General features: G+C 37.8%; 1 protein-coding gene and 1 pseudogene across 1 annotated transcript; both read right to left on the bottom strand.

Moving 5' to 3' along the window:
• Positions 1-1015: 1015 nt before the first annotated feature.
• LOC149389216 (uncharacterized) lies at positions 1016-1422 on the bottom strand (annotated as a pseudogene).
• Positions 1423-1913: 491 nt separating this feature from the next.
• On the bottom strand, positions 1914-3901 carry LOC149389215 (uncharacterized protein At4g06744-like). The gene is made up of 2 exons (XM_089623715.1): positions 3145-3901; positions 1914-2629 (listed from the first exon to the last, which is right to left on the bottom strand). The coding sequence occupies exons 1-2, from the start codon at positions 3855-3857 to the stop codon at positions 2038-2040; spliced, it is 1305 nt and encodes a 434-aa protein (XP_089479841.1). The 5' UTR covers positions 3858-3901; the 3' UTR covers positions 1914-2037.
• Between the last annotated feature and the right edge of the window lie 7463 nt (positions 3902-11364).

Raw genomic sequence — 11364 nt, 5'->3', positions numbered from 1 at the left:
ATTTTCATCAGAGATTTCTTCCCCAATTGACGCTAGTAGGTCAATTGTGGTCTTGATTTGGAGTAGGTAGTCATTCATTGACTTCGATCCCTTCTTTGTTGCAGCCAGATCTCCTTTGCGTTGTTTGATTCTCGCTTTGGTGGTGACGGTGAAGTACTGTTCTAGTTTAGACCAGACTTTGTGCGATTCGTTGCAGCCAATCATCTGAGTGAGGAGAGTTTCGGACATGGAAGAGAGAAGCCATGAAAGAAGAAGCTGATCTTGTTGATCATGCTCTAGGAACTCGGCGTTCACAGTTCCGGTCTTCCGATCATCATCGGAGAGGAAATCCGGTGGTTTCGTTGAGCTCTTGATAAAATTGAGGAGTTTGTGGCCTCTGATTGCGGCGAGAACTTGATGACTCCATAGCAGAAAGTTGTCTTGATTGAGCTTGATCGAGAGAGCGTGAGTGAACATCACTGGTCCAGATCTTGTTGACGAAGATCCGATCGAAACCGACGAAGGGCTTTCCATAGTCGGTGAAACGTGCTCTGATACCATAACAAATTTCAAGAATCCAATGTAGAGAGAGAAAGAATGAATGAGATGAAGAGAAGAATTTTCTCATTTACTGTCTCAATTGAGATCGATTACACTTTATACTAGACTTGAACTTGTAACAGAATTCCAACTACTTGTGTCACATGGCATACTATGACTAGTGCAGTACATATTAAAGTAAACACCAGCAACCACGCTATTCAAACTCTATTATGCCCTCACTAACTCTGTTTAAGTGAGGATAGTTTGGTCCTTTGTTTATGACCGGTACTTTATATTCTTGTGTAGTTTTCTTGTGAAAATTAGGCAACAAAGGAATCGTAATAAATGCAATAGGTTTTTGATAATTGATATACTGTACTAAATATCACCAACTTACAATCATGGCGCTACTAAATAATCATAAGAATAATATAAGATTACAAAAAAAAAATGTTAAAAGTGAAAAAGCTTTGTCCATCGATCGGGTATATGTTTACTGGCCGTACTTCTGAAACTCCCAGTCGGAGTTATCGAGAGGGCAAGATTCTCGGTTTTGGAGCCAAGAAGAGATGCAGTGGAAGTGGAAAGCGTGGTTGCACTGTCCCCAGGCGACGGTGCACTCGCCGGAGTCTCGGTCGGCGACGGTGACGGGGTTGTTGGCTTGGCACTCGATGCAGAAATCCATGATGTGGTTTCGGCAGATGGCACAGTTGTCGACGTTCATGTCCCACGCCCACATCGCCACCGCGTTCCACTTCCTCATCTCAAACCTCTTCTTCTTCGCCGCACAACATTCACTCTTCTTCTCCCACTCAATCACTGCTCCGTCGTTCTTTGTCGTCGACATTGTCGTTGATCACCGGTTTCCAGAGATTGCCGATTGAAAGAGTGTGTTATAATGAGCCCTAATTGTGAGATTATTGGGGTTTATTTATAGGCAAGTTGTATTGAAAGAACTGCGGTCCTTGTATGAGTAGGAATCCTATTCCGACTTTGAAACCAAGTCATCTCACGCGTGTAATTAATTTAATTCTTGTGTACTTAGGCTTAATATTGTCAAACCCCTTGACGAAACCCAAATCTGTGCACATATAGAATTATATTATTATGTATGTACGTGGCATCGCTTCATTGGACAATAAAGTTCGCGCATTTAAGTCTCTTACGCTAGAACCGACTATGGTTTAATTATTGGCTAATTATAATAATAATTATTTAAAAATAATTAATTAACAAAATAGTCAAAACTAATTGATTAGCTAAATAGTCAAAATTTTAAATTTTCAAAGAAATAATAATTTTTACTTTTCAAAAACATTTTTTCAGAAATCACAACATAAAAAAAATTATTAAAATTTGATAATTGCACATTTCAACTAATACTACAAACTTCAACTTTTTTACAATTCTGTTAACTTTATTAACTATTTAGCTTAAACATGCTTAATTATTTTATTAGGAAAAAAAAACATCGGCCATTACATATAATCCCTCACTAGAACATTAATATATATGTCAAAATTCCATGGTGAGTCTCCGGCGAGACAGCGCGGCGTAAGAAACCAACTTCCTCTGCGGACGCGGCCGAGTCGGTGGGCTTCTATTCGGCGCCTTGTCGGAGCACGGAACCAGGTTGAACGAATTAGCGTTAGCGCAGCTCCGAGGCACCTTGTAGAACAGCGAGCACTCGCTTTCCGATCGCTGCTCCGGCAATCCCCGTACGCAGTTCCCCTTTACGTCAAGGATCCCGAGACCGACGAGCTTCCTGCACGCGGGACCCACCCACGTGAAGTAGTTCCCGGCGAGGGAGAAGTTGGCGAGGCTCCCGAGGCCGCAGATGGCCTCGGGGACGGCGCCGTAGAGCCGGTTTCCGGCGAGGTTGAGAACCTCGAGGCTGGTCAGGCACTGGAAGGAGCGTGGGATTTGGCCGGTCAAGAGGTTGTCCTCGGCGTCGAATAGCACCGCCTTTCTCAGGAGGCCGAGCTCGTAGGGAAGGCAACCGGAGAGGGAGTTTCCTCGGAGGAGAAGCTCCGTGAGTGTCGCTGCTGCGCCGCCGATGCTTTGGGGGATCGGTCCGGTGAGTTTGTTGTTTGCGAGAGTCACGTACCTGCATGAATGAATCCATGAAAATTAAATTTAGATATGCAAAAGTTGGGGGTGGGTGAGCATGGTCTCATCATTTCAAAATTGGATCGGACTGCTTTAAATTCTTGATACCCACTCTTATGGAATAAGGAAATAAACATAATCAGATCAAACTGTATTACACCGATCTGTTTTAGTCTCGTTTTAGACATTTTCTTTAATTCATTTTATAAATTTAATTAGAAAAAAAGTAACTAAAAAAAATCATTTATCTCAAGTCTTAACTCCCCTCAACATAAACATGCTAATAGTTAACACGTTCAGTTCAATATATAAAAATTAATGTAATCCAGGGGACATTATAGGATCAATTGATTATAAAACAATTTTAGATCCTAGAGATAGTTGTTATTAATTTGTAACCTTATAATAAGCCAAGAAAATTAAAAAGGGCCAGGTTTTAGTTTTGTTACACAAAAGAAAAGAACTTAAGGGTTCATAATGAAGAGAAAACTATAGGGACTAAACGCAGCGTACCTGGCCCGGGAGGAGCCTAGGGCATCGGGGATAGAACCAACGAATGCGTTGTCATTAAGGAAGAGAAAGTCCAGGGTCTCTATCCGGAAGAGCTCCGGCGGGACCGTGCCGGAGAAACCATTGAAACGTGCGTCGAGGAAGGTGAGAGAGTGAGACGCGGCGGCGGCGAAGGCGGCTCCAGGGAAAGGCCCAAGGAAGCCATTGTTGCTGATGTCAAGCTCGTAGAGATACGTAAGCGCTTTGGCGGCAGCCGGGGAGATCGAGCCGGAGAATTTGTTGGAGTTGGCGTGGAAGACGGCGAGGTCAGGGAGTCCGGAGAGGAAGGCGTCGAGAGTCGGGGCGGAGAGTCCGAAGCCGTTGAAGTCAACGGAGGCCACGACGGTGGCGGAGGAGTTCTCGGGTGTGGCGCCGCAGTAGAACCCGGCGTAGCTGCAGATATCGGAGCCCGTCCATGTTTTCGTGATCCCCAAAGGGTCCAAGGTTATTGTGTTCTTGAAAGCTTGGATTACCGGGAAAACCAGTGCGAGTTTCTGGTCAAGGAAGTTTAGAAGGTCCGGGACCAACGTCGGGGCTGAGATCGGCGGTAATAGACCTCCGAGACCGAGATCGATGGTTAGGCATGTTGTTTGGGGAGATTGGGAAGAGATTATGAGGAGCACTGTGGCGATCAACTTGATCATGAGTGAGGGTTGAGATGATATTAGGTTTTCCATATTTTGCTGTATTCTGAGAGATAGAGAAAGTTGAAAATGATGGTATGTGGTGATATATAGTGTGGACTCATTTTTGTGTTAGTGGGTTGTAACTGTTAAGTGTGTGCATATGATTTTTTTTTTATTCAAGATGATGATTCACTAATTATTCGGCAATATCATTACTTACAATGGAAGACTTTTATTTACTCATAAGAAACGTCAATGGCCACTTTACTATTGCTTTAAGGAACTAGAAAGAAAATATGGGGCTGCCTGCATATATTGACTAATTAATTATCACCAGTAGCTTATTGCTTTTCACATCTCCACCACAAGAGCATGACGTGATTAATTAGTGTCATACGTGTATAAAAATGAAGTATTTTAACTGTTAATTATCAACGTGTTAAAAATGACAAAAAAAAGTGATGGTTTGATGCTGATTTTTTAGTGGTTGACTCGAGTTTAGTGGAGTAAATGGAGTTCATTGTTTGTCATAATTACAGGCAATGTATGCTAGCTTGATTACTCAAACGCTTAAGCAATATATAATTGATATCTAGATATTTATTTAGAAGATAACATCATTCAATAGTTTATATATATATATATATATAGATATGCAATGAACTCGGCCTTTTCGGATGTTCTTCAAAGTCTCGACTGTTCATAGAGCGAGAGAAAGCATATATATGTACATTTATTGTTATTTTATGACAAATAAATGTTTAGAACTTAGCTCAAAATAAATAGTTTGAAATATTTAGATTTTGATTTCTAGGAAAAAAATTATAAAAAGATTGGTTAGAGATTTTTGTTGAAAATACACCAACCCTATATATGCATATACATGTACAAAAAAAATTATCTGCTCTGGGAATTAGACATATAGTTTATTTAAATTTTTTTATTTATTAAAAACTTAAAGAATATTGTAAATTATGAATATATATATATATATATATATATATATATATATGCGTCAATAGATTTAGGCATGAGTTACATTATGTTTAATATATATATATATATATATATATATATATATATATATATACGAACTATATTTCTAATTAATAATAGCTATTTGACTATATATTTTGTATTTTTTCTTCCTTATTTCATTCGACTTATATAGAAAAAGAACTCTAAAGTTGAGCTTGATCATGACAGTCAAAATATAATGCATTATTAACATTTATTATTTGATTATATGGTAAAGATATATTAGTCATATATAATGAATATTAATTTACCAGTTATTAAAAATAAAAATGATATATAAGCATTATTAAGATGAAGAAAAAAAGATTATATATATACAGCCTTATAAACATAATAAAATTGTTATATAAATAACATTTCGTTAATTTTAAGTAAATAGTCATGTCTTTTTATTAACATGCCCAAATCTACATAATATATAAAGAAGTATATATGGAATGCTTGAATTTTTCAATACATCATCTGAATGACTGTTTACTTATAATTAACAAAAAAAATTGGCTATTTAGCAGTTCACTAAATTTTAGTGGCTTAGTTACTTAGAATTTTAAAAAACTAACTCTTCTGATTAGTTTGTTCTTTGAACAACTTTGATTTATTTTCATATAAAAGTGAAAGAAAAAACTGTTGTCATTAGTTAAATAACTGCTTTCAATTAAAATTCTAACTTAATTATTCAAATATATAAAAAAAATCCAATTCTTACATACATCTCTAAAATATGGCGCATACGTCTTGTTTGATTTTAGACTATTTTCTTAATTTATAGAAACTTCATTTAAAATATTAACGTATGGAGTTTAAATGTGTTATATGTCCAAGTCTCCATATTCATAAAATAAACTATTAACCATTAAAACAATAAACATTAAAGAACAAATTTTAATTTAGAAAAGTAATACATATTTAATTGGATTCCTTAACTAAATGATACTTTGATTGGCAGAATTAAAGTATGAAACACAGTATAGTAGGATTTTCCTTTTTTTTTTTTAACTCTATGGTTTCTGAATCTGTTTACCATTAACAAGTTGTACACCTCTTCTTGCTATTCTAGAGCTTAGAAGATGCTATGGTCAGTCGCACTAAGAAGTGCCATTAGCACTTGTTCACATGTCAACCATGAGATGAAATGGAGTTGATTTATTATACTACAGCTAATATGATGTAGCTTCCACTCTACGATTAAAATTAACTGAAAAAAAAAAAAAAAAAAATTTAAAAAAGCAATGGGAAACCATTGAAGACTTATAAGCGTGCAAAATCCAATATACTAGCTAGTGGGGACTGGTTCGGCTTAAAATAATATAATATATGTAGATCAATTAAACTTTTGTAGACTAATGCATGCTCTCAGCGTGATGTCACGAGACTTGTAGGATTAGTAAAAGCTAATGGGATCACACGAACCATTTACATATAGCACTAAAAGTTAATGTTCATTGGGGTAATGCTTTATAGTGTTTTAGGATAGCTTTTACAAATATTTGGTAATGTGATCACGAACTTAACAGTCGATTTTTTTTTTTTTTTTTTATATTTATAGGGCTGGAGCTATTACTATAAATAAAATACTTCTAAAAGTGCGTCTCCTTTAAATTAATAGTTAAAAGAGTTTTTCATGACTAAGGTGGTTTTTTTTTTAACCATGAAAATTTTATCCAAAACCCTCACATGTGACAGAAAAAAAAAACCGTAAATACAAATTTATTAAAAAAATAAAATAAGAAAAACTAGAAAAAAAATAAAATAGCATGAAAATATAGATTATACAATACTCTTGTGATATCTATACCCCTTACTATTTTTACAATTATACTTCGAATATTTAAAGGAATGTCAAAAAAATTAATAATCGATAAATAATCTAGAGAATAATCATATTTGCTTAAAGCATCCGCCGGAATATTACTTTTACGATAAATGTGGTTAAACTCAATATTTTTCATAGCTCCATAAACAAAGACCCATCGGCATTGAATTGACCATAGAGGCTGTGTAGTTCCGATAATAGCATCGAGGAGTATCTTAATATCACTCTCAAAACTTACAATGTTCGGCCAAAAGTGGGTTTAGAATGTTTCTAGAATAATATTCTAAGCAGCAAATGCTGAGTTTATTACTCCGTACACACGCATATGTAAACGTGTAATATAATAAACTTCTAGACCATGGACCGATTAAACCTGTACCATCTAATCTTTCTTGCACAACTAAATAGAAAAGAATATTGCATAAATGCAATATCAACTTTTATCTCTATCATGTTTCAGAAAAGACAAAGGTTTCCCGAATTCTATCATTGAAGCAATTAAATTAAGGATATCATTAGATAAATACCTATTTCTCTTATTTTTCCACAGCTTCGACTTGATGCTATAGAATTCGGGTGCTGAGTTAATTAGAGTGATAAGAAATTGATAATGAAATTTTGCCCCAGTCATTCCTCATAATGATGATTGCCACTAGCTAGGCTGCGACATAAGATTTATAGTGAGACAAAAAAAAGCTCCCTTACAATTAGAGGCCTCCGTTTACACCAGAGGCCCATGATTTGGCTAAGCTTAAATTTGTTTTCTCCCATTTCATTTTGTTTAGAATTTCTCAAGTGCAGAACAGTCCAGGCCTGATGGCTCCGAGTGTTACCGCCGGTACAAATTTTTATCGACTTCAATGGAGCCGATCATCGTCACTTTTCCGATGCCCCCAAAGTCACTTCTCAACCTTTTTGGTTAATGTGCATGATGTTTGCCTACTCGCCCCCAATTGCTTAAGAATCGCAATGTTAAGAATCCCTTTTAGAAAATACATATATATATATATATATATATATATATATATATATATATATATCTACTTTATACTTAGAAATCAAAATGATGGTTTACTATTCATTTACTGTTCATAACATAAACCAATTATAATTTTACACGTATATAAGTTTTATCCTTACCACGTTCTCAATTGCTTCCTCAATTTCTTCTTCTCCATTCTTCCTCACCTCACCTCACCGCTCTCTTTCTCTTTCTTCTTCTCTCACTGATTCTCGCCCCCTCTCTCCTGAACAACGCCACCACCCTTTCCCCGTCTTCCTCTCTCTCACCCGCTCCCTCTTCTTCGTCCTCTCTTCCTCTCTCTCGCGCGAGCGCCAACCCCGACTGCGCGCGCGCCTCTGCCGACCGCGCGACCAGCGACCAGGCGCCGCCATCTCTATCTCTCGCCTATTGTCTCTCTGTCCCCGCACTCTCCCGACACGCGCTTCCGACGTGAGCACAGCGCGAGTGCCGACGAGCTCCGAGTCTTCTGCGCGACTTGACAGGACTCTTCCTCCTCCGCCGCGCCGACCTCTGCTCTTTCCTCGCTGGCAACGACGCTTCCGAAGAATCTCGGTCGCCCGATTCCGCTCTCTTCGTCGTCGGCCTCTAGAGTTTTAGGTTTGTAAATTAGGGTTTTTTTAATTGTTATTTCTAGGGTTTGAAATTGGCATCTGATTTGGGGATTCCAAAATCGTGCTTGTTTCGATTGATTTCGTTGTATATTATTGATTGAATTTAAATTGAACCTTGTAAGTCTGATTTTGTGAGGATTGTTAGTGGTCATTCAATTGCCTTTGTCTATTGTTGCTTTAACTTAAAATAAATTCCCACAGATTGATTTAACAAATGGTTAATGCTTCTGGTATCCAGTTGTGTTTTAGCAGTTCTAGATTTCTTTAATGATTATGCCAGGTCTGAGTCTGTGGCTTCGTGTGTAGCTCTGTGACGTTTCGTTTGTGCTTTTGTTCAGGACCATCAGAGAAGGCGTTTACGCACTTTTGGACCACAGATTCATGCCCTGTTACGGTCAAGGAATTGGCTAACAGAGCTCCGTTCGAAGAGACAAGCTGACGTGATGATGGTGAGACGAACTGACGAACTGATGGTGAGATGAGCTGACGAACTGATGGTGAGATGAGTTGACGAACTGATGATGAGACGAGCTGACGTGATGATGGTGAGACGAGATGACAAACTGATGGTGAGATGAGCTGACGAACTGATGGTGAGATGAGTTGACGAACTGATGATGAGATGAGCTGACGTGATGATGGTGAGACAAGCTGACGAACTGAGACTAGCTGACGAACTGATTTTCTACACTCCCCCTCAAGCTTGATTTGGTATGATGAAGAAATCGAGCTTGGATTGCACAGTTCGAAGAGGCTCGTCACTTGGATAGTCATTGATGGTGAGATGAGCTGACGAACTGATGGTGAGATGAGTTGACGAACTGATGGTGAGATGGTGAGACGAGCTGACGAACTGATGGTGAGATGAGCTGACGTGATGATGGTGAGATGAGTTGACGAACTGATGATGAGACGAGCTGACGTGATGATGGTGAGACGAGCTGAAGAACTGAGACGAGTTGATGAACTGATGATGAGACGAGCTGACGTGATGATGGTGAGACGAGCTGGCGAACTGATGCTGAGATGAGCTGACGAACTGATGGTGAGATGAGTTGACGAACTGATGATGAGACGAGCTGACGTGATGATGGTGAGACGAGCTGACGTGATGATTGTGAGACGAGCTGGCGAACTGATGGTGAGATGAGCTGACGTGATGATGGTGAGATGAGTTGACGAACTGATGATGAGACGAGCTGACGTGATGATTGTGAGACGAGCTGACGAACTGAGACGAGCTGACGAACTGATGATGAGACGAGCTGACGTGATGATGGTGAGACGAGCTGACGAACTGATGGTGAGATGAGTTGACGAACTGATGGTGAGATGAGTTGACGAACTGATGATGAGATGAGCTGACGTGATGATGGTGAGACGAGCTGCCGAACTGAGACGAAACAAAAAAATAAAATTATGAGAGGTTCTCAATTGTTGCTTTTTGCACAGTGCGTGATTGACATACCTTGGCAGTGAAGGTACTCCAGTGCAACAAGTACCTCATAAGCATAAAATCTACAATAAGTACCTCAAAACATTTTAATTTAATTAGGGATTATTATCTCTATTACCTCACAGCATCTTCCTTGAGGACTTTTGTTGGTTGTCGGTCAAGAAGCAAGAACAGCTCTCCGCCCGGGCAGTAATCGGTTATCAGACAGATATGCGTTTTCGTCTATGAATTTTTCAAAATAAATTAAATATCTTTTAAACTTGAAATCAGAACTCAATACATATAAATTAATACTTAGTTAAACACGTGCCTTAGCACGTGGTACAAGCTAGTATATATATATATATATATATATATATATATATATATATATATGTATATAAAGTTTTGGATTACTGCTCGTTGTCAATTCAATTTGAGATATCTATGATAATTTACACGCAATGACACAAGCTATTTAGCTCCATGTATTAGATGTTATTAAGAACATATGACGATCAACAACTTTTTCTAGTCCAAGACACAAGACGCGTGTTCTAGTTTATTTCTATGCTAGTTCATAGTTGTACCTCTTTTGAAGCAATGTACTTGAGGAGCTAGTGTATTATTTGAGCTTCGTTAAAGGACCATTTTTGTATTGGCGACAGAGACACTAGTGCCAATAAATAAGCAACATATGGACCTTTTGGATGTAATGTGCCCTTATCAAGTGAATGGGTAGTCCTTGATCATTTTTATTTGTAGCTAAATGCGAGACCTTTATTTGTACTTACTTTAGATATAGATTTTTGTATGTCATGCGATTTCACAAAAAGATAATCAAGTACGACTTGCAAGCTTAGTTGATATTAAAACCATTATAGATGTATGTATACCATTCATTGACACCAAAGTCGAGTCTTAGATGCTTTAAGGTAACTAGTGCCAATTTCTCCATAAGATTAATACTTGTCACACATGTGCAACTTGTTTTATCAATAATCATGAAATTTTGTTTAGTCAAAGACAAGATGTCGCACATAATATAGAGTCAATGTATGCGACAATCTGTTCTGATGCAATAAACAGATAAATAAAAAATAGTGCGTAAAAGTAAATGACACAAAGAATGATAACTCAGTCCCGTGCAATACCACCTACTCTGAAGGGCAACGTGCCCAGTAAAAAGAAAATTCACTATATGAAAGTAGTCAATAGCACAACAATGGACTTATATAAACGATCTCCGCTTCAAGGCCATTTTCCTATTACCACCCGTGAATTCTAAATCAAGCACCACTGAATCTGAGATCTCCTCAATTCCACTCTCAAATACTCTCTCGGTGTTTGATATTCTAATCACGCTCCACCTGAATATGAGATACCCTCAGTTCTACTCTCAAACACTATCCCAGTGTTTGGTATCCTTCGATGTCAACACTCGTGAAACTCCAATCACGAAATCACAAAATCCAAAAGAAATTATAACGCTTAATAAAACAATGAATATCTTACATAGTATTACACCACAATCTCTACACAATTAGTTTTTCAGTCTGCCGATCTTGCACGTCTAAAACACTAATTGTGTAAATGAATGCATCAAAGACCACTATGGGCAAATGCTCTCTTTCATA

Source organism: Urtica dioica, chromosome 8, assembly GCF_054948205.1.
Source record: "Urtica dioica subsp. dioica isolate 48M chromosome 8, U.dioica_male_clone48M_v1_H2, whole genome shotgun sequence".
In the NCBI taxonomy this organism is placed as follows: Eukaryota; Viridiplantae; Streptophyta; class Magnoliopsida; order Rosales; family Urticaceae; genus Urtica; species Urtica dioica.
Note: the sequence above shows the minus strand (reverse complement) of the source record. Positions and strands in the feature narration are given on the sequence as shown.

What these genes read in the sequence shown, in the direction of transcription:
- LOC149389215 (XM_089623715.1), bottom strand. Translation starts at nt 3,857, where the DNA reads ATGGAAAACCTAATATCATCTCAACCCTCACTCATGATCAAGTTGATC. An exon ending in CTAGGCTCCTCCCGGGCCAG is followed by an intron (nt 2,630 to 3,144) that starts GTACGCTGCGTT and finishes TCATTCATGCAG; the next exon opens with GTACGTGACTCTCGCAAACA.